Source organism: Corvus kubaryi, unplaced genomic scaffold (genome assembly GCF_017639235.1).
Source record: "Corvus kubaryi isolate FWS band 111438036 unplaced genomic scaffold, C.kubaryi_AGA036_p1.0 37236, whole genome shotgun sequence".
Classification (NCBI taxonomy): Eukaryota; Metazoa; Chordata; class Aves; order Passeriformes; family Corvidae; genus Corvus; species Corvus kubaryi.
Window position 1 is genome coordinate 2167729 of NW_024581067.1, and position 24217 is coordinate 2191945.

At 41.9% G+C, this 24217-nt stretch overlaps 1 protein-coding gene across 4 annotated transcripts in view; it reads right to left on the reverse strand.

The window, feature by feature from the left end:
* RASGRF2 (Ras protein specific guanine nucleotide releasing factor 2) overlaps positions 1 to 24217 on the reverse strand; it is a 116847-nt gene that overhangs the window by 60363 nt on the left and 32267 nt on the right. For all 4 annotated transcript variants that reach the window (XM_042023076.1, XM_042023075.1, XM_042023073.1 and 1 more), the window contains exons 2-9: positions 19874 to 19980; positions 9467 to 9614; positions 8741 to 8830; positions 7312 to 7565; positions 6328 to 6407; positions 5697 to 5890; positions 4416 to 4525; positions 2627 to 2745 (exon numbers count right to left, since the gene is read on the reverse strand). In XM_042023076.1, the coding sequence (XP_041879010.1) occupies positions 2627 to 2745; positions 4416 to 4525; positions 5697 to 5890; positions 6328 to 6407; positions 7312 to 7565; positions 8741 to 8830; positions 9467 to 9614; positions 19874 to 19980 (1102 nt within the window). The remainder of the gene's footprint in view (positions 1 to 2626; positions 2746 to 4415; positions 4526 to 5696; positions 5891 to 6327; positions 6408 to 7311; positions 7566 to 8740; positions 8831 to 9466; positions 9615 to 19873; positions 19981 to 24217) is intronic.

Consider the following 24217-nt stretch of genomic DNA (forward strand, 5'->3'; position numbering starts at 1 on the left):
TCCTTAGAAACAACCAAATCCTGACTTGACATGGCAGAAAGCAACCTCCTCCAGCTGGTGCTGCTTTGAGACTGGAATGGATCATTTCCACAACTCCCTTCCCATTTCAGCCATTGCATGGTTTTGTGGTTATGGTATCTTTATCAGCAGAGGTAAATTCACAGCAGCTGATGGCAGAAACATCAGAGTGTGTGCAGGCACTAGAGGGGCTCGAGATGCCCACTTGTTTGGATATCAACAGATTTGAGACTCCCTGCATGTCCTTTAGCCTCACAAAGAAAATGCTCCTCACCTGTTTGTGTGCCTGACTATAAAAACTGTCCCTAAGTAAGAGCCAGGGAAAATCAGACCCCAAGAAACTTGAAGAATTCACAATCTGCATTGCAAAACACTGCCAGGGACAGTTCCTGTGGTCTCAACATGTGCAACTTAACAGAATCAATCTCTTCTTTAAAAAGTAAAGTCTATAACACAGACAAAGTTGTAATTAACATCCACAGGAAAAGCCCAGACAAAGGTAATAACACCTCTCTCCTGCTTTAAGCTGAAAAAGAGGTTCCTGTACCCATCTATGCTAATCAACACAACAAACAGAAGCCCGGCTGAAATTAGAGGAGATGGACATCACTGCCGACATGACCCCACGGTCAGATGTAAAAGGGAAATGGGCTCCATTACTTCATCTGCCTTATTCAGATTTCTGCCCTTGCACAGAATCACAGCCAGTGGATGTTCCACCAGATAAACTGATACAACCTTCTGTAACACACACTCTTGTCCACCACCTTCTGACTGTGTGCCTAGAAGTAAATCGGAATGCAATTTATTTACAGCGTTTGGCCTGGGTCTAACACTCCAACAGCAATTGTTCAGACTGATTCCCACAGAAAAAATTCTAAGTTTTACTGAAGAAACACTGGGTACACAGACAAAATATTACCAGCCAGTCTTAAGGGAAAAACCCCCATATATATATATAAACACATATTTTTATTACATATTGTAATAATCTGGGGAAAAAATTCTAAAATTTAATTAAATTTCATGGTACAAGTCAACCTAGGATAATCACAGCCTTATAATTGTTCAGCTGTGCATGCAAAACAACTTGGTTTTTTTCTTAAAGCCATATTAATAACTCTTAGAACACCTCAGAGATAACAAATGCATATATTTAATGAAGAATCAAGTAATTTAATAGCAGCTATTGTAAAAATAGTATTGGAAGTTATTAAAGAAAATTTAATAGTTAATACAGAAACAGCACAAAATGCATTTCAAAATGTATAGAAAGCATATTAATTACCAGCTGTGATATGGCCCTATTAAATACCAGATGTTCTGCTGAGGTGTCCTGGGTTGCAGTGTATTCTATTACCATCCCCATCAGCTGTTAAAATCAGGTGGGGCAGTGTTTCCTTGCCTCCTTCCCCCCAGACTATCTTGCTGTTAATTGCCCATCATTGTCCTGCCGCCTGACTCAGAGATAACTCCCTCCGGACTATCTTCTGTTAATGAGCCTAATCAACACTCTGCCTCATGACTCGTTACCCCATTGTGAGATGCTCCGCCCAGAGGGAGGAACCAAGCATCCCATCGTGGATATAAGCTGAGGCTGAACACCAGAGACACCGGGCTTCCCACTGGATTTCCAGAGGACAGGAGCTACACAGCCACCACTGGACTTCCAGAGGAAGAGCAGACTGTTTCACTACAGGATCACCGCTTCAGAGGACTGCAGCCACCATTCTACCAGACTGCTACCACCACCCTGCCTAACAGGGTGTCAGGTTGTACCTTGACTCTGTCAGTTTGACAGTGTTTTCTTTTACCTTTTTGTTCCCCTTTTTCTTTAATTTCCATTAAATTGTTATTCTGACTTAGTGCCTCCCACTGGTTTGTTTTCAAACTAGTACATGAGGTTATCTGGAAAAGGTTTCATGAAGGGATGCACCTAAATTATATTACTACCGTTTCCTGAGTATATTTAATGCTTTTCAGCACAAAGAAGCAAAATCAGTCAAAATCCTACACTACAGATCTGTAGTTACCGTGTACAAACCCAATAACTTGCTTTACGAGATCCAGAATTAAAATATTATATAAATGGGGGGAAAATAAGCAGTTAAAGCAAACACCACCAAGTAGGAATTGTAACCAAATTGCAGTTCCTGGCAAAAACTGTCCCTTATTTAAAATGGAAAAGTTATTCTAGCACAGTTTTTTTGGAACTTAACAACAAATTCCACCCCTGCTATAACTGATTTTCAGCAGAAAAAGTTTCCAAAGCTACTATCAACAGACAGAAAGGGAAAGAGTACTGCTCTTCCCCTGCTCCATCCCCTTGGGACCACAGTCCAGGCAGAATGTGAATGACTGTCCCATGGGGGCTTTGCCACTCACTGCTGCTGATTTTCATGGTTCCTGAAGAGAACAGTTCAGAACTGAGGACCAACCGCAGCCCAAAATTACCTGTTTTCGGGGGATTTTGTGACTCACCCTGCAGGGACCTGGGGCAGGCTCAGGATGCTGACAGTGCCCAGCCTGGCGATGGCAGTGTGACCCCTGCTGCCTTTAGTGCAGTTTTGCATAATTACACGGGCAGTTTTGCAGAGCAATGTCTTACCTTGACGTATAAAGGTTTGGCTGGTATCTAGCAGTATGTCACAGCCCTCCACTATGGTCCTTTCTATGGCCAGGTTCTTACGGATGTTTTCTGTGTCACTCACCTCGTCGTGCATCACTCTGTTGGAGACAAAGCAAAATGCACTTTATCTCCCCAAAACGTGCCTCACACCTGCTGTGTCTGTTTTCACTTAGAGAGCGCAGACACAGTGCATGACCTTCACCACCTGCTGCAGAACAGATCTACCCACCCAGTGCCTCATCACTCCAGAGCAAGTCTCTTGCCTTTTTTCTCTTCTTCTCAAACAATTCTTGTGATCATTTTGATTTTTCAGCAGTGGAGCCAATTTTGCCAGACTTGTTTAGGGACTATTCCTGAACACATGTGACAGATGCCACCGAGCTACAAACACTTCACAGCTGATAGAAGAGAACTTGATCCTTAATGGACTGGGCTGCCACAAACAGGGAAGTCTTGCCTAGAATTGTGTAGAGCACATTGTAGATTTTCTCTCCATGGCTTTAGGGTCCCACTCTGTTCCTGCTTCATCTTTACATCTCAATGTACCAATCCCTTCCTCCCTTCCTCTTACTGCTTTCTCTCTCTTATTTCTTCCTCTATTTTTGGGTTATCTTCCCTTCCCTTCCCCCCTCCCTTTTTCCCTTTCCTTTTTTTTCTCTCCCTCAACAACCACATCATTGATACTTCACCATTTACTTTCTCTGATTGTTTTTTTTTTTTTTAATAGGCATCCCTCCCCTTACAGAGAAAAATAGAGATGGTTTTTTTCAACGCTGAAATGAACCCAGGAGTTTACATGATCTTGTAGTGATATTTTCCTAAATTGGAACTGGACTACACTTTCTGGAATCTCCTCCTCCCTCGGAACTACATTAAAGGGATGGAAATGAGTCACTTTATTTTATATTTATGCTCTATACTGACTTTATGAGCAGACAGGATCAGTCTCAGACTCCAATTCTGAATGTTCAGTGATGAATCAGTTGGATCAGCAATGAACTCCGACTTACGAGATGAAGCCAATCCAAAGCTGATTTATCTACTTGTGCAGATCTTTTACAACTAACTATTTTCCAAGCCCATCTTTAGTGAATACTCCAGACACTGAATATTTATATCCTGGAGTTCACTCATGGTCCCTTTGTTCACAGCAGAAAACTCAGTTTCCCAGAGAGGAGAACCACATTTCCCACTGGGCTGATGAGAGGAACATCTGAGAAAGGTCTGGGGGTTCAGGGAAGAGCTTCATTCTACAGGTTTCCACAGGGAGCATCAGTCCTCAGAATATATCTTTAGTTCCTGCTTATCTTACTATTTGAAGCATATATGAAAGTCGGTTTTCATATCAGCATGCAAAAACTATAACACAGATAGAGAACTAAGTACTTTTCAAGACCCTGATTATTTAAAATGCCCTTCTCTCTTTAAGCTAAGAACAAAAAACATATTTCTCTATGTAAAGAAAACTGCTCTGTCCATAACCCAGGAGTAACTAGTTTCTATAGTGATTTCAATTCTCCCCTAACCAAAATACAAAAAGACACTTGTAGATTTAGGTTTGCAAAAAAAAAAAACGAATAAATAGAAGAGACAAAATACTACCCTGGGATATTTTTGTTATTTTTCATTATCTTCTGGTTTAGGTTTCATCCTTTTCTTTAAAATATGTATCTTTTTTAAAGGAGCAAAACCAAATAAAGAAAAACAGGTTTTTCTTTTCAAAACTTTTAATTCAAAATTATTAGATCATAACATAGAAAAATCTTACCTTGAAAGTTCTTCTAGTTTAGATTTAGCAAATTCAAGGCTTTTTCTCTCAACGTGTTCATGTGGTGTGTGAGCCAAAAGTTCATGAAGTGTTATAATGTATCTGGGAATCTTGAAACCAATACGGTATAATATCAGTAAATCCATATATATCCTCCCTCAATTTTAATAGATTATGAGCATGCAAATTTCTTTTGACATTGAAAATACCAGGTGACCTGTTTGCATTCAGCTAAAATTCACATTGCACAAAAGGAGGTTGAAGAATGTCCAGGATTTGGCTACAGGGTAACAAGGACCCTTCAGAGCTTTTAACCACAGTAAGAAGGACCCTTCAGAGCTTTTAACCAGAACCAAGTGATGGTGCAGCACAACTTGTCTGACACAACAAGAATTATGTAGGAGGAGAGGCAACATTATGCTCAAGTGGAAAGTCATCAGCAATGGCATAATAACACTCCTCATCACACAGGAACAGGAGCATCTCTTCCCTTGACCTGGTTTCAACTCAACCCAAAAAACCCCCCACATACATAAAAACTTTAAAATATAGCACCTCAAAAATTAAAAAAGTATTGTTGCAGGTGCTAATGGCTCCTTGGGCTAATATGAATAACTAGCAGTAATGTAGGTGTCACTGATGCCCCTTTTAAAGTTTTTTTTCTCTATCTGGGTTGCCAATAACTGAGCAAACTGAGGGGTTTCAGTATTCCTCTGATGAGTGAAATGTCAGGTTAAACGAAAAAGACACAAAATTATCAGGCCACTGCTTCATAGACATCTTAAAACAGCTCCAAATGTCTAATCCAGGCAGATCACAGTAAAATATCAGGAGGGTAAGTACAGTTTTCAAAACTTTCGCAGTTCACTTTTCATTTTCTAAAGAGTAAGTCACTTGAGAACAAAGAGGGGAGAAAGATACAAAATGTATTCCTAGTGAGATGCTTATGGCTGCTCCAAGTTGCTGTATGTCACCTCTCCGTGGACTTTATAATCAGAGGTCCTAAGTCAAGGAATTGGTCCTTGGCAATTTTCCTTGGTGTTATCCTCATCCCACACTCCCCTTCAACATCTGTAAGACTCTGAACAAAAATGAGCCAGCATAGCTGGGGAAGAGATCTCCGCAGGCAGAGTTTTGGTGTAACAACAAAATAAATTAAACTAAACTAATTTGCAGGAGAGTATTTCCAGTTAAGCAAGAAGAGCCTTCAACTGATTATAATATCAGTAACATAAAATGAAAATTAAAACCAAATATACACAAGAAATACACAGGAACTACCTGAAACATGGGGTAGGTAAGGAAAGTTTCCAGCATTCGGCCCTCACATGCTGGGTTGGCTTCATATTGCTTCAAGAGTTTGTCAAAATCTCTGTTTTGCTTACAGTTTGCCAGTACTTGTAGGCTATACTGATGATTCCGAACAAATTCTTGGTATATGTTCAGCATTGGCAACAGAATGTCAAATAAGTCAGCTAGAAAAGGCAGAGAAATTACTGTTTTTCCCCAGCTACCCATCTACTGAAATACATTTTTAAAGAAAGTAGTGTTTTCTCTGGAAGTGAATTGCTGTAATCAGTTCTGTTTCCAATATACTGACAATTTAGAAACATTAAACATAGCTCGTTCACCTCCCCAGTGATGGTTGCTCTGATTATCTTATAGTCAGACAGTATGACCAAAAATGTAAGTCGAATCAATGCTTAGGGCAGAGCAATTCTCATATACAGACCATTACGGCTCACATGGGATTCCCACTATACCTGATCTTGTGGTTTTAACTCTGCAAATGCATTCCCTTCAAAAAGGACTTTTAAGAAGTCGTGTCTTTACCAAAAAAAAAAAAAATCTCTGCTGAATTTTCAAAAACAAATATGAAACTTATACCCCTATAGAAAATAAAGTAACTTACCTAGAATTAAGGTAGGCCAGTTAGCTATTCTTGCTTTTAAGCCCTGGTGAAATATCTCATGGAGAAACATGATTGTTTCACTGAAAAACAAGTATTTAAACAAACAAAAAGACAATTCTGGTTTTATTTTCTGATTAATAATTCACAGAGAAATATCTCTTCCTCTTTTGCACTTTGCTAGGAAAAAAACAGAAGACAGTTATTGTTATGTAAATAAGTGCTTCCTTTCATTGCATTGTTTAAAAATACTGGCTCAGTGCTTCTAAAAAAACCATAATATTTGGTGTAGAAAGATTCTAACATTGTATTCATATTCTAACAAGGAAAAGGAAACCTGCCTCATGACTAAAGAACATATTCTATTTCTTAGAAGTTTGGAGCAGACTTGGATGCAATCCCAATCCTGTATCTGAAGTTAAATGCCTCCTGGGTTACTTGAACATGCTCATTACAACAGCACTTGGATGCCTAATGGAAGAACAATTCTTTTTTTGCAGGATATGAAAACACAAGTGAGAGGGAAGGAGACTCCTTAGGCAGGACAACAGAAAATAGAAGCTTTGACACATTCATCCTCAGGGTCTTATCAGGATCTTATCAGGATATGAGGCCACTAAGTCCAGTTTTGCTCTCTTAAGAGAAAAAAGAAACAGGAAAGGTGAGAGAAAATTAAGAGAACTGCCACACGAGGCACCATCTGTCCTTTTTTTCCTCTGGCAGAGGAAGACACAGAATGTAGGAAGGTAAAGAAGTCATGCTGGTTTCAAACAGCATCACCTGCAGCACCTTTGCCTTTCACCCCTGGAAACGTGGTCTGGCTCAGTGACACCACCTGCACCACAGCCAAAACAAGGGCCAGGCCTCTCTACTGTCAGCTGAACCAGAATGAGGAGGAGCAGTCAGGGAAATCCACAAAAAACCCCAAATAAAAAGCCACAACGAAGTCTCAAACCAAAAAAGAAACCCCAAATTAAACCCCCATACCTGTTGAGGAAAATGCTACTGACGTCGTCGTGACTGATGGGCGGCTTCTTGGAGCTGGCTGCCATCCTCAGGGGCCGCAGAAAACAGTTCACCAGGACATAAAGTTGGTGCACATACTCAGACTCAGCCTCCACCATGTTGAAAACTATCTGGTTCCTCTTCCTCATGCTCTCTGCATGAGGAGAACAAATGTAATCTTGGACAATAGTTTTCCATTTTCTTCTGCATAACCAGCCCCGCATAAAGCTCTGAACCTATAAAGGGATCAAGCAGAAAAAGAAAATAAGAAAAAAAACAAATTACATGACTTATCATAAGCTCTTCACTGTAGAAATAACCCTCAAAATTAAAAGTCTTTGCTTAAAAATAAAAATGTTCACTTATTGATATATAATTGTTCTGTAATTAATTTTTTTTTACATTTCTATTTGTTAAGGGTCATAATTGTTGCCAGGAAACAGACTGTAAAGACATGGCATACATATAAGGGAATCTTTCCCTGCAAGCTCGAGTGTTGTCCCCTTCCCATCAGCACAACAAGGGCGTGCAGGTCCTTCTTCCTCCCCTTACACATTTCTCTTACACTGCAAACGTATCCCGCAATACTTCCAGGTAACACCTTCCAACACAGATTCAATACCATTATTGGCAGAATTCCTAAATAATTTCTTAAACTCAGTTTGCTTTCCATTTTGAACAGATAACACGTGGCATGTGTATTTAAAGCTATGTATCAATATAATGCTTGGTATCAGACACCAAGGCAACAAACACGTTATTCAAAATGACAGATTTTTGGCATTCTTAAAAAGCACCTCTATGTCATGGGAATATCTAAATAAGCACAATATCTATTAAACTTGCAAGTGGATTAAAGATTACAGAAGAGGTCTACATCTGGTCACAGGAAATTTCATTGTGTCTGTGTCCTGATCTTGATGGGAAGATCATTCATCTTGAAAGAGAAGTGCAAAATTTCACTGGTATCAGTTTACTCTGAAAAAACACCTTGGAAAAAAAAGGGCCCCAACTGCCAAAATGACCAAGGTGAAGAATGCAGTGATTTACACACAGATCCAAAGCTCTCTTGCTCCTAAAAGGGGCATTTCCAGCTTCTATGACAATGGTTAAAGGAAAACTCACACCAAGTTACCAGCTCAGTGCTGACCCTGGCTCAGACTGCACACCCCAGAAAAAGAGAGAAACTAGGCACATTCCATAAAGGATATTAGGCAAATACATCATGGGATAAAATGTGGCACTAAAATATATATAATTAAAGAGGTTTAAGTAGGGGCTGTGCAAAGGAAGAGTTGCTATTTGACTGTACTTTAAAAAAATAAATAAGACTAGACAGAGTAAAATACAGAAGTACACCCCTTATGCCACCCTTCTCCCTTTAAGCACAAAAGAATTCCTTCATGTTTACCTTCTTAATTTTTTTAATATCTGGATCTTCATCTTCCTGGTTGCCTTGATAAGGTCGCATTTTTTCCTTTGTTTTATTCAGCGCTATAATCTGACAAAAGCAAACATTTATGAAAGTCTTCCTCAAGTTAATGAAAGCCTTATCTGGAGAACTAACGGAACAGTAATTTCCCCTTCCCCCAGCCTGTGGAAGGGGCACAGAATGACAAGCACATGTTTGGTGACAGGGACTGGAGCACTTCTCCTCAGGCCATTACAGATCTCTGTCCAGCTGGAAGGGGCACCAGGAATGAGCAGGTTCTCCCCCCAAAAACAACTACTGTGCCCTTTGGGCTTCATCAGCTCAGGACTGCAACAAGGTTTTTAACAACACCCTGTGAATCAGGGCAGTCTGGAACTGTTCTTAACACCATCACAACCAAAAGCCCTGCGCTGGGATCAAACTCAAACCTGAAGGCAGGGAGGAAATTATGCCACCAGTGACACCCATTCTGCAAAGCAATGTGTTATCCTAAACCCTCTGACAAGAAAAGTAATCCAATCAGCTTAACAGGCCCCAATATTTCTAAGAAAATTATTTATCCACAGAGTCACTGGGAGACCATTACCTATTAACCTCACTGAGTTCTGCCATTTTCACAAAGTACTACAGAAATACTGAATACCACTGCAATGCACACAGCAAAATGCTACAATCCAGTGATTGCCTGGTGGGTCTGGAACACACCTCCGACTTCAGCCTCTCGATCTCCGTGTCCTGGTCCTCCAGCTGGTGCCGGAGCTGGTTGGCTGCAACCTTCTCGGTCTCCACAATCTGCACCAGGTGGATGTACTTCTGCATCAGCACCTCCCGCTCAATCAGGATGTCTGAGTAGCTGGCAGGGAAAGCTTAGGTCAGTAAAAACAGTCAGATATCAGTCTTCATCCCCCCTTATGAGACATGGACAGATAAACACGGCCCCAATGACAAGAAGGCTGCAAAGCCATGTTTGTTTAGCTTAAGCTGTAATGTAAACCATAAGCCACCCAAATCATAACCACCAAATCACCCAAACTGAGAGAGTTTAATATCCTTTTTAGACACAGGTGCTACAGTACCCAGTTTCACAGTGTCCAATTACTGAGAGCAACGCAACTGCATTTTTTATGAGCTTCTAATTCTCATGCTAAGCCCAAGAATTCCATAAATCCAATTTGGTGTATGTATTTTAAGGTCTTTTTCCCTTCTTTTGGGAGGACTTGGGGGAGCATGTAGCACTTCATCAGAACTAATGCTCTCCATCTGCCAGATCTCTTTATGAAAGAATTCCCATCAAAACTGTCATTTTAGCGTGCTAACACATTTTATTCTTTAGGCCATTTTAAGATTACTGATGGAAATGCCTTTAATCCAGTAAGTATCAGGAACTATGGTATCAATGTCTCTTTTAGCTCTTGGGCAGCTCTTTCCTGAAAAGGGACAATATCCCTAGTGCAACTAGATGCCACAGTCAGAGCACCATGTCAGAAATGCTTCTCAGCTTCAGGCAGAGGAGAAATCACTTTCTCCCTATGCAGTCTCTTCACCAGTCTGACCCTGAAGCAACAAAATCAAAATACTTTTCTGCCTCTTACCCCAGGTTTCAGGAAGGTTCTTCCTCTGAGAGTTGTGTAACTTTACAAGATAAAGACCAAACAAAACACAGCAGAATGGAGGCCCTAAATCTTTGACAAGGGATGCCACACTATTTTATATCACATCTTTTTTCACTGTGGAGTTTGAGCAATGGATTGAACAGAAGGAATTTTTGGACTGCAAATCTCTTCCTTCTAAATTTCTTCCCACTTGTTATAGCACTCATAAAACAATGAACATTTGCTATTAAATACTGTGAGGCTTTTAAAATTGCAGTAATGTGCATCCTCTATAGTGTGGTTTTTCTGTAAATATTTACTTGTATTTCAATCAGTGTTAGTGCACTTATGCACTGGAGGGGGCCAATATTGAGCACAGCTATTGAATTCAACACCTAACCTGGAAAACAAGATTAGATTTAAAATAATTAGAGTAAGTTCCCACAGCTATCATAAAGTAAAAGTTTCTCCTCCTTGTACAGATTATAAAAACAATAAGAAGTAAATTCAATTCTATTACATTTGCTGTTATATTTTGACTACTGCAGAAGTAAACAATACACTGGAAAAAGAAAGGTCAGGGCACCTCTTCCAAGAAGTAAAAAACATACATAGATAAATTTGTCATGAAGCACTTCACTTGTCACTTAGCTGTGCAGTAACAGCAGTGAAGTGTGAGATTTGTTCTTTGAAAGTTTTCAATAATAATTTGTTTTGTGTTGCAAGAATTCTGGGGTTTTTTTCAGAGACCAGAGTACTTCATCTCTTTGCACCCTAAAAAGGCATTTGTACATTCTAAGAAGTGTCTGAGTTAAATACACAGTTAGGACTAATTGTTATACAATTTTATGAAGATAAAAATATTTGTAACACATGTAACAAAAATCTTTATTTGATTTCAAGTTAATATAAATAGTCTTTCCTACCTAAAACCAAATCCAAACAGGTGAAATGCCCTCTTTTTCTATTTATCCTTTTCAAAATGTTCTTAAAGTTTTGCTACTGATTGTTTCCAATACAGAATTTGACGGGTTTCACCTTGGTTTTATTCAAACTGAAGAAAATAGTAGGAAAACAGCAGGACACAGTCTCACAAAGGATGAACTGCTGACACGGGACCCAAGATATTGTTACCTACAGTGCTTTTCTTTCACTTCTTTGTTTCCTCCTTTAAGGGAAGAAACTTAATATATATTTTTCAGTTCCTTTAAAGGCATTAAGCTGGACTTCCACAGCTTTGTTTTACTGGGGAGCAAGAAACTTTGCTCTGGAGGACTGAAGCTTTGTTCTTTTGAGATGTCCTTAGAGCAATTCACCAGGGTGGCTTTCACTGTCTAAAATGTCAGGCTCAGCCTGAAACCAAACATCTCCTTCACTCCCATAATTAGCAGTATGAAGAAGAGTTAATTTTAAAAGTCTGTGTACACCTACACTAACTTAGAATAGGCGAAATCCATTTTTCTTCTCAAAACTACTGCTGGGAAAGGAAAAATCAGAGGCTTTTGGCATAAACTTCACGTACTTCCAACAGCCCTTTCCATCCATCTCTCTGCATGCCTGAGTAGAGATCACAATGTCCAAATGTGTTAACCTGCATATCCAGAGTAATCCCAGGAGCCTTACAAGAGGACAGGAGTTCCATACTGACACAAACACACATGTATAAAAAATCCTTGTCAAAGAAAATTGTACCAAAATACATAAAACAACATGTAAGCAGCCAGCCTCGATCTGGTTCTCGGTCCGGGGTCTCGTTTAACACAAAGAAACAACTGCTACAAGCCACAGCTTACATGAATTTGTGTTAATACTTTATTGAGAGAAGCAATTCTGTAATGTGTAGTATAGATAAAACATCCTGAAAGCTGAGGCTGAACCCATCTACTACCACCATCTGTAGAGACAGGGCTCAGACCAGGTATTTCAAGCAGCTCTGATGGATCACCACCTACCACATGGAGAGAGGAGGAAATGATTAATCAAGTCCTGAGAAAAACTGTTGCACCATTTAGGCTGACATGCTCAGAAAATGTAGGAAAACTGGAGAAAGTTTAACCATAGCCTTATTATTAAAGCCTCCTTGCTCTGGCAACAAGCCAGGATAGAAGTTCTGCTAGTGCTACCAGCCAATTATTTGAGTTTTGTCCTGAACTGAGAGCAGAGTTATGGTTCATTGGAGTACTCCATGCTAATTGCACTAAAGCTGCTCAGGCTGCTGGAAGAACCAGGCACTGGGTCTGGCCACATCAAATCACCTTCTTGAAAAGGAGAAGGCACAACCTAATTCACTCATTACGAAAACCAGGCTCTGGCTGTCTGGAAGGCAGAAGAAATTGCCTGCATCTGTCTCCACACCCACCTTGAGCAGCTGTAGGACTTCTTAATAGAGGAGGAACAGCCTCCAGACAGGTTTTAAAGCCTGATGGCACAGTCACAGCCACAGCAGGGATGGGAACAGGAAAAGCTGCAGTAGAATGTAACCAATCCTTCCCTGCGACTCTAAGCAAGGTGCCTCAGGAGAACACCAGTGCACAGAAACCACTGCCTCTAATGACCTCCTGTGTGATCCAGGGTTCCGAGGGATCCGATGGCTGCCAGAACCACAGGGCACCATGAGAACTCCACACCCCAAATGGGTTTTACTACACGATCCTTTTAACTGAGAGGGGGAAATACCAACTGGCATGAAAGCCTTTGGAAGGGTGGACCCAACAACCAAAGCACCCAAACCATGTCTGTGGGGAATGGCTCACTCAGCAGCTGTAGCAGGTTCAGTTTGTAAACGGGGCAGAAACACCAATTAAGTGTAGTGGTTTGGTTCAAAATATCCATTACTTACTTATTTTCCTTCTGTGAGATAAGAATCAGGAGAAAAGCAAAGCAGGCACAAAACTTAAAAGAATATAAAGAAGTTTATTAACAGACCTAAAAGAAAGGAAAAAAGTCAGACTAAACCTTCAGAACACTTTCCTCCCCCCACCTTTCTCCCTTCTCCCACTGACAATGTAAAAAGACAACCCTTGAGATTTTCAGTCTGTTTACCACCTCTATAATAATCTTTTTCAGTTCACTTAGGGAGAGGAGTCTCTCTTGCTCGTGCTAGGGAGACATCTCCACAAGAACCAGTTCTCTCATGGCTTCAATGTCACAGCAAGACAGCTGCCTGGGTTGGTTTTCTGCTCACATGTGAAAGTCCCTTCCCTTGTCTTACAGCTTTCCCCACAACTGCTTTCGAGGGTCCAAACTTGAGCTACTGGGGTACCATTTTAAGGATGAGCTGTTCAGAAGGAAAGGTTCTCTTCACATATCTCTGGGAGCATCTTCACCTCTAGAACAGAGGTCTTCTTCCCTGGGAGCAAGGGTCCTCATCACTTTCATTTCTCTCTGTTCAAGATTCTCATCAAATCACAGCTACTTCAACATTTGCTCATTTCAGCACAGGTACTATTGCTCACGATTGCAATTTGAAAGCTCTACCCCCCCCATGCTTCATGAAATTACAACAGGTACTCTGATGTCTCATAGTCCATCACCATGGCTTTACAACAGAATTTCAGCTTCTGAGCTTGAAGCATCCCCTCTTTCTCCTCACTCAGGGTTTCCGCTCTTCCTTCTTCACTGACTTTGGTGTCTTTATGGTGTTTTCTTCACTTGCCTTCACCTTTCCCTTTCCTCTGACCTGGGAGAAGATTGATGTCTGCAGGCTTCATGTGTTCTGGAGAACCTTACAGCACTAAAAGGGTTAATCTCACCCGGCCAGCAGCTGGAATTCAGCTGGAATTCGCCTCTCGATGTCGGTCACCCAGCTCCTGCCGGGGTCCAGAGCAGAAGCAGCTGAGGTCTCAGCCCAGCCCCGCCGAGCAGGGCCCGGCCCGGCCCCGCTGGGCCGCCTGCAGCCCCCCGTCAGCTGCCCGAAAGCCAGAGGCAGGAGAGCCTTCCCAGGGTTTGTTCTCCCCTAAATGTGGATCACAGAGGCGTGCCAAGCTTCTTAAGTGGCTTTAAAGAGAGCTGCCAATATTCAAAGCAGCCAGGTGATTGGTTCTGTTGGGTCTAGAGGAAGCTGTAAGCACCTCTTTGCAAAGAATCACTTCCGTGGCTGATGGAGCACTCTTGAACTAAAAACCCAAACTATGCTAAACCATGACAGGAGCATGGGTGTGCGGGGAGGGAACACTACCCTCTCATGTAGGATGGAGATGGTGCTGAAAGCACCTCTCATCAGCCAGTGTGTCACCCATCAGCTCACAGCTCACACCAAAACTGGTTGTTCCCATGGTCCTGGCACTTCAGCCAGGAAAATCTGACCATAGGAATTTATCCGCAAACAAACTGGAGGAGAATGACACCTCACATCATTGTGCAAAACTGAGACAGAACTCAAAGCATAACCAGCCATGAATCACAGAATCACTTCATGGGTTGGGTTGAAGGGACATTAAAGATCACCCAGTGCCACCCCTGCCATGGGCAGGGACACCTCCCACTGTCCCAGGCTGCTCCAAGCCCCAGTGTCCAGCCTGGCCTTGGGCACTGCCAGGGATCCAGGGGCAGCCACAGCTGCTCTGGGCACCCTGTGCCAGGGCCTGCCCACCCTGCCAGGGAACAATTCCTTCCTAGTATAAATTTTAACTCCCTCTTTTAGTTTAATACCATTGCCTCTCATCCTCTTGCTTTCTGTCCATGTAAAAACATCATTCTCCCTCTTTTTCATAAGCCCCCTTTAAAAGCTCACAAAAGGCAGCCATGAGGTCTGCCCAGAGTCCATGGCAAGGCTCTCCACATCTCCCCTCAGGCTGAGAAGAGCCACCAACCACAGGGGTGTGAAAGTATTTATGAGATACAGGCAAGAGCATTTGGGGATTGTACAAGGCTTGTTAATGAAGTGCAGGAACCAAAGGCAGGGAAACAGGGCATGGAAGAGGTTTGAGGAGTAGCTTTTGGAAACACAGAGGTAAGGGGATACAAGGGGATAAAAGATCACATGTAACCAGACTGATCAATACACTTGTCTGGCCATGATCCACACATCACCACCACTACCCATCCTGCCTTCCCATCAAACCCCACTTCTCACTCCTTTCCTTGTGCATCCATGGAGCTCTCAGTGCCACTTTCTGCAGCTGGGACCAAGAAGCCACAGGTCCCTGCAGTGCCAGCACCAAACTGGAGAGGTGGGAGGTGTGGGCCTGGCCCGGGTGTGTGACCACCAGCCACGGCCAAGCCAGGCGAGCCAAGCGCTGGGGATGCACCAAGGCCAGGCTGGATCAACAGAGACCCCGACTTGGCTGCTGGAGGGCACCAGAGACACAACCCAGCTTCTGGGAACACCACGAGGTTGGGCAGCTGGCTGAAAAATGACTTTGCAGACCTGTGTGTGCCCAGCTAAAGCCGAGAGCAGCACGGGCAGCTGCAGCAGCTGCGGATGGAGGGTCCAGGAGCAGCTCCTGGGCAGCTGCACAGCTCAGTTATTTCCTGGGGGGCCCATCCTGTGTGCATGTACTGAATGTACCTCTCTGCCTCACTGCCAGCCCACCAGAAAACACAAAATCATGGTTATTAAAGCACCAGGCCTCAGCTAATAAAGCTTCACCGAGCAAGGCATTAGTACAAGGCAGCTCTGAGCTGCCACACCGAGCTTACAACCCCTTGCAAAATACTGTGTAAAATACACAGCAAGGTGTGGCTACAAATCTGAGAGAAAGCCTTTTTGCTTGTTTGTTTTTAATTTTAAATTGCCAGTTAGAGGGCAGTAGTTCCTCGTACACCTTAAACAGTGACCCAGATAAAAGAAGCATTCCCATTTTCCTCCCTGCTGCTCTCCCACATCACCTGTGCAGTGAACAGACCTGGAGGAATGAGATGGATTAAAACTAAGCTGGCAATAAATAAAGAAAGTATAATTCCTTTTCAAATCAGTTTCCCAAATAAGTTCATACTTGTGCCTGCATGAAAGAAGGGTTTTCATTCCCACACCTGGTAAATTTAAGACTTTGGATTAAGTTAAAGTAGAGAAGTCCAGTAAATTTTATTAATACTGCATCCATATGAAAGAAAAAAAAAAAGCATAAAAGTTTTTGAGCAAAAGGCAAGTAAAACCCTTGAAATACAGAAGAATTTGTAAGAGAAGGTGATAAATATACCTCAGTGTATTGAGGGTGAAACAGATTTTTTCAAAAGAGAACAAGTTCTGGAACAAAGCCAAAAACAGGACTTCCAGATGCAGTCACTGACAGAAGAATTAGGATTTGCCAGGAATAAATCCTCCTGCTCAAAAATGTAGCTCAGAAGAAGTACACCACACTCTGCCACCCTGGATATTACTGAGAAACCAAAATACTGAAAATTCAAGTAAAATGGAAGGAGAAGAAGAGTAAGTACAGATGTGGAACTGATAATGAGGTCCCATTAAAATATACTGGATTAAACATCCCAGTTCCAGCTCAAAAGCCAAATAATCCCCCAGATGAGGAGAGGGCACTATGGACAGAAACAAAGGACAATGTCACAGCAGAAAAAATCCTTTATTTATGTACTGGCATCCAAATAAATTACTTATTTACCCAGAGTGGGCCATGGGATGCACTAAGATTGGAGCATCCTTTTTTCAATACTTTGTTTACAACTTACAAAGTAAATAAACATGGAAGAAATTTTGACAGCTACAAACATGTACTTGGCCAAAAAGGAAAAAAAAAATCATGAAAAGCAGTCCAAAATCAGATTAATTAGATTTTCTATATGCCAGTCTAAGAAAACATAAAACCTCAGCTAGCTCGATTGCATTGCCTCAGCTAACACATGGATTACCACAGCTCCTCGTGAGGATAAAACCCTCTGGAAAGCAATTCAATAATTGCCTTTCTCAAATGCCAGTATATTCACACAGAACAAGATGTTCCCAGGTCTGTTTTCAGTTTAAGAGTAGTAGAAATCTTCTCAGTGTCTCCTGAAATTTGTAAATAAGACACCTGAGATAGTACAAAACAGTATGTTTAAAGCGCTAGATAAAATGTCATTCAGCAATGCATAACAAAAACCTGAGAGAAGGGTCAGAGATGTCTTAAGTTAGACTCAAATGAACAGTGACACTGAAGAAGTTGCCAAAATTTCTCCCATTTGTCAAAAATACAGATAAGCTCAAGGGAGAAGGTCTAGATCATGACGCAGGCAAAATTCAATCCCTAAAGAAAATCTCTGCTATTTTGTTTAATTAAGTTGGCAAGAAAAATCTTACACAATAGTCTAATACTACTATTTTAGCTTCTTTTTACATATCTTCAGCAAAAGACTCAGTGGTTTAGTAACAAATTAGAAACTCCAAGTTGTTCTGCTCAACACAATGTAAAACAAACAAAAGCAGCTTCCAGTGAAGTAGAAAACCATTAGAACAAGAAGGTAACCACAAAAGGGAAGAGAACTCCATGCTTACCAACTAAATTTTAGATTTTTTTTTTTGGTCATTTGTTGGAATTCTGTTCAAGAAAACACAAGAAAGCCATGTCCATATCCCTGGAAAACTTCCCCAAGAAATTTAGATACGTGTGCAGAGAAGGTGAATAGAAAATCCCCCAAATGACAGGACTATGAGACCGTCCCTCACAAAGCTGTTCACACTTCAACATCACCAGGAGGTAGGCCCAAATAAAGGGGAAACAGTCGAATAGCAAAAGGGATGGAGATAAAAAAACCTGGTCTCAGTTACCTCAGAGACCCAGCTGTCCTCTAAAGGCCACAGTGACAACTTCCTGGTGGGGGTAAAAGTCAACCACCCCGACCCTGAATGTCACAACCAACTTCTTTGCAAGTTCTCACTATTTTCAGCTGTGTATTGTCTATCACTGGCTTGATTTTGTGTCAGTTTCTACCCTGAAAATTCATGTGTGACACATTTACAGAATGAACTAACAGGAGAAGTGGTTTAACTTGTGTTACGAACCTCTTCTTGCTTACATGCCTTTTACACCAGACAGTGGACCAGAATCCCACAATCCTTGAGGTTGGAAAATCCTTCCCAGCCCATCGAGTCCCAGCTGTGCCCGATGCCCACCCTGTCCCCAGCCCAGAGCACCGAGTGCCACCTCCAGCCCTTCCTCGGACACCTCCAGGGATGGGCACTCCAAAGCTCCCTGGGCAGCCCCTGCCGAGGCCTGAGCACCCTTTCCATGGGGAAATTCCTGCTGCTGCCCACCCTGAGCCTGCCCTGGCCCAGCCTGAGGCCGTTCCCTCTCCTCCTGTCCCTGTTCCCTGCGAGCAGAGCCCGACCCCCCGGCTGCCCCCTCCTGCCAGGGAAAGGTTGTGGCAAAACTGAACTCATGCTGCAAAGAGGGAACCCCAGGATGCTGCTGTCCCTGAATGCCATTACCACAAGGCAAAAGCCCGGCTCCTTCCTTCACTCCCTGTTGGTCGTACTCCACAGAAGAAGCTGTCCCAGGCCACTGACAAGGAGGCTGTCCCTGCTCTGCTGCCCCGCCGCAGCACAGAGCTGTGGCTGTCACACATGGGGCACAGGCTGAGCTCCGAGCCCCAGGGACCCCCAAGGCATGGAATAATGTGTTCACCCAGAGGGTACCAGGCAAAAAGTGCTTCACAACTGCCCACCCAGAAGGGGCTCTCCTGGGAGAGGACAGGGCCCGGCTCAGGACATACCAGCACCAAGAAGAGGATGCAGATCCCAAGGCTGGATGTCCAGGCAGCACAAAACCTGCAGTCCCAGGGCCTCATTTCACAAGCTTGAAATTAAAAACTACTAGCTGCTCGTGTTCAATTTTAGTTCTAAAGCAGAATCACTTGTGTTTACATGGCTCATGTCCTAAGCAATTTGGGAGCTGCCTGGCTCCTTGTGCGTTACCATGGCACTGCAGATTAGCTGAGGTGAGTGTGGATGGGAGGAGGCTGCAGAAAGTGCATTTCAGCAGCGGCTTTGCCTCCGCACACCATTCCATGAGCCTTCAGGGAGACAATTTTCATTAGATTACACCTAAACCGTGACCACTCACCACACAGACCTCCCCTCAGGCAAAGACTGCTGCGTGGCTGAAGGTCCTCCCACATCTCTTTTCACAAAACTGGGGTTCAGGTGATTCAGAACTTCAGTTTCAAAGTCAAAATTTTATTTGTCACACTTTATCATCTTAATGGTTTGACCTCCTCTTTCTTACATTTACTTCTCTGTAAGAGTTTTTAAGGAAAAACTAATTTATTCATCTGTCATATCATTAATTTCCTCATTCTTATGACACACTTGTCTCTAACAGAGGATTAATCCTAGAGCTTGTTTCTAATAAAAATCATGTTCTTCCTGAAGTAATTTCAACTGCAGCATAATTGCTTAAGAAAGACAAAAGACAGGGAAATAAGCACTGAATGTTAAAGGTGTTTTTTTTTCCCATAACATACTCATGAATTGCAAACAACACACAACTAATACATGTTAACATTTCTGTTTGGAAGGTGGGTTTTGATGTATTATCCATTTATCTGTAACAAAACAGATCAGAGGGTCACAAATCGAGTTCCATACCTCGCTTGGTGAATAGCTTCTACCCACTCATCTCCATCAACCTCATCCTCACAACGCAGCTCCAGTGGCTTCTGCCCCTCATGGCCAAAGAGAACAGTAAAGTAATGCTGCAAATCAGAACAAAGAAAAATAAGGTTCAGAAACTCCTAAATGAAAAAGATACATAAAATTAAAAAACAAACAAAAAACCAACCAAACAAATAATACAAAACAGAAAAAACATCCCACCCAGAAAAAAAAAAACACTAAAAGACTTTCTATACTCAGCCCAAAGTGCTGCCAGCCCAAGGAAGATGTGTTTTAAGTTTTAGTCTTGAAACATGGATTGGAGTTGAAACTACTCTGAAAATATTCCCCTGTGAATCAAGGTAATAGCTTTCATGTACTTACTGTTAAGTTATTGTTCTTAAACTTCCACAAACAAGACTACAAAATACAATTCCCTAAAGAGCTCCTACAGCCAAGTACAATAACAGAAATACAGTGGGGTGTCTGTAGATCTTCTCTCTTGCATTTTTTCACCTAAAACTGTCCTCACAAGCCAGCATGGGGCACCAAGCCTGGAACCACCACCTCCTCGTCCAGAGAATGCAGACTGAGCACTGGCTCCAGCTTATTCCCCACCTTCCCAAAGAACAGGGACTCTTCTCATTCGTCACACTCCCAAAACATTTTTGCCCCTCTCTCAAGAAGCCTCAGCCATAACTGTATGGCAGCAACCTTTTTTTTTCACAAGAAAATGCTATTCACACAAAAACTGTCATATTCTCATTGGCATTTCTTGCATGAAGGGCATTGCCCAGGTGTGTTCCACAGAACTTTCAGGGAAGTTTTTGCTACTCTCAGAATTATTTGCTACTCTCAGTATTATCTAGTGGGGAGGGGACAGCCACCAGTTATCTACGTTAACTCCCATTTCACAGGGACGGTTATTTACAACCCTATTTTGAATAGTTTGTGTACTAACTTACAGCCAGGGAGCAAACAGAATTCTTCCACCTCAGATGAAAACAGGTCAGAAAATATTCTACCTAAACACACACCTTTAATTTCCACAGTTGCCTTAAATGCACCCTGTAGAAATCCAGACGTTTCACAGGCAGCAGGACCAGTGAGGGGCCTGGCCAAACATAAAAACATCTGGGTTTGGGTCTGAGGTCATCCAGGAGTAATTCTACCTGAACTTCTCTGGATCACTCCGGTCTCTTCATTGCCCAGAACTACCCTACCCCTCTTCACCTCCACACCTGTGCACAGGGAACAGAAATTCCCATCTGGGATCTAACAGACAAACTTGAGCACTCATACATTTGACCTCCTTTTGGGTAACATGAGTACAAAAAAGGAATTCCATAAGGAGAAATTATTCACTTGTGCTAAACATCATTACACATATACAAAACACTTCTCATGCAGAAGACCACCAGAACTGCAGGATTGCAGACAAACACAACAGAAATGAGGCCAAATCAGAAGCAGCATTCACATTTAACAGGCTTTAACTAAAGGAAGTTCAGGCTCAGATCTGTTAAGTTTCAGAAATAAAACAGCTCCAGAGCCCAAAGGAAGGTTAATATATGAGTAGAAGAACAATCTTATAACCTGAGGGGCATCAACAGAGCACATCATTTAAACCTGAATGCTGTGAATAGAAAAAAACATTTACTCAGGTCCATAGGATTCTCCACAGCAGTGAAAGATAAAAACTTTTAGAACAATACAGTGCAGTTGAAAATAACCTACAGCACAGTGAAAAGTGTAGCAAGATTACACACAAATGTGCTCTGTTTATAGAGTGGAATAGTCTATTTTAAAAAGCATATTTAAAGATAAATCACACTGTTCAGCACTGCATATTATGTAACAAGTTATTTGTGTTTCATAAAGCTGTTACATATAAAATTAGAATAAAGACACAAGTGTAGACAAGCACTGGATTTAATCCCATTGTGTGGGGATTCAAGTTAAAGGGAGAGACAATATCACAGTCCTCCCTACTTTTGAAGTGCAGCAACTCAGACCTCTTTAGAGCAAGACTTCCAGTGATCTCATGTCGCAGAATTTAAACTCAGAGGTGTGCAGTTACCATGGTGACAGGCACGCTAGAAACACACAGTTAGACCCAGAAAATGCACACATTTAAACTAACTTAGGAGGCAACCACAGTAGGTCTGGACCCAATGGCAAATAAAGCTAAATTATAGAAGACATTTGTTTTGAAATCACCTACATCTGTCACCCCCTCAAACAGGCATGTTGCACTCAAGCATCAGTATCAACTCTCACTTCATTTATCCAGAAATAGTCAACTCTAAAGCAAGAAAAGTGCAAGAAAAATATCATAACATGCCTCTAAAAAGAATCTCGAAGTAATCTTTGAATTCTCTTTTCAAAATAAATGTTGCTTACTTAAAAAAACTAATTTACTACAAGAAAATAAGATGGTATCTGTGATGCACTATTACATTCTCCAGTAAATGCTGTATGTGAGTGGGCCTGTATATATAATTACACAGAGACAATATAATTTTAACACTGCCATTCAATGCTAAACAGTTCAGCTCCTACATCACTGCAGCACAGTACAGGTAAAAACCACCCTTCTGCATACACACTATCAGCTTCCTGAAGGGAAAACAGTAAATATTTAAGCACTGTAGCGCATATTTACATCAACTACCCTTATCACCTTCATCATCATGTCTGTTGGATAGCAGGAAGGCATTTGTGTTTCAAGTTCAGCCGGACAATTTTGTTGTTTATCCTTACTCTGAAAATCCCTGGACTCACAGGAGGTAATACGAACAATCTGTATTTTGACATAAAACAAATTCAGTAATTTCATTTCAAGGTGTCTTTTCAGTATTCTGGTGCACACAAGAGAAATGGCAAGGATTTATTTGAATAAAAACACCTTTGGCAGAGTTCTTCAAGGTAAAGCTTGAGAAAAAAGAGGAGGGAAGGCTTCAGGTACCTTGCCCAGGTATGAATGCATGACTGACAGCCAAGGAAAGAATTCAAGTGTATCAAGAGCACTGTTGTGTGTCACTGCTCTGACTCGTACCTGGGGCTAACCATAGTTTCTCCCTGCAGTGAAAAGAGGAATCAGAAGGAGACAAGGAGCTGCTGCAGAGACGAGACTGAAGCCGGACTCAGGTTCTGGGTGAAGAAGCCCTGCACCAGAGCTCACAGCAGCTCACAACACAACTCTGCCCTTATAAAACTGCCCAAGGGATGGCAGTGCTCAAAACAAGGCAGCAAAACCTCCACAGTTGCCAACATTTCCCCTTCAGAGGGGAAAAAAAACATTGTTCTGATCACAAAAAAAAATCAATCAAACAAACAAACAAAAACCACACACACAAAACAACCCCCCAGAAACCAAAATCCAAAAACCAACCCCAAAAGACCCCATACCAAAAAAAATCAACACAAATGATACATGCCCTGTAACAGAAACACTACTTTTAGGACCGCCGAGGTCAATTAGTGGTGATGGCTCAAACAGCCCCGTGACTGAGGGACCCAGAGGAACAAGGACTCCCACAGATGGGCTGGTACCTGTCACAGGCAGAGGAACTGCTACTCCAGGGAACGTCACTTGGCAATTCCACTTCGAGCTCCTGCCTTCAGCTCCTCATAAATTTGGTCAGCTTTGTCCAGGAGACAAAGCTCACACTGGGATAATGACGCAAGTGTCAACAGTGCTTTTGATATCCCACCCTCCCATCAGCAGGGCAAGTTAACATGTAAATTATGCTCCAAGAGACACCAGGGTGACACCAAATTGTGTTGTACTGCGGGCTTGCAAATGGTGTGTGTGGTGGCAGCGGATAACCTGCCCATGATCTGCTCTTCCCTAAGCTTTCCTTACTAAACATAAAACTAATTTATAATAATATACTGTAAAATTATAATTTTAAAACTTAGTTTTGCCATGATCTTGCTAGGTGCTATCTCCTACTTTTCACCAATTTATTGCAGTTTTGGTTTAACTATTCAAGCCAGGACAATGACAGTAAGTTAAAAAGAAAATTCCAGGGGTCAATATTGATCAGAATGGAAACCAGAGATGAAAAACGGTGAAAAATTTGTCTCTGTACCAAGATTGCTACCAAAACACAAAGAGCCTTAACAAAAGCCTGTGTTCAAAGTGAGGCAGGAGGAAGCTAAATCATTTGTTGTGTATTTAAGGCTTATATTCACTACCTGATGTTAGCAAGAGCATGTAGCAAACCTTTGATGCTGAAAAAGGTAGCAGAGGTGATTAATTAAAATCTAACATGACAAGCTAAAAATATTTCTTGTTCTTGACTTCTAAAGACATTTTCGTTTCAGCATCTG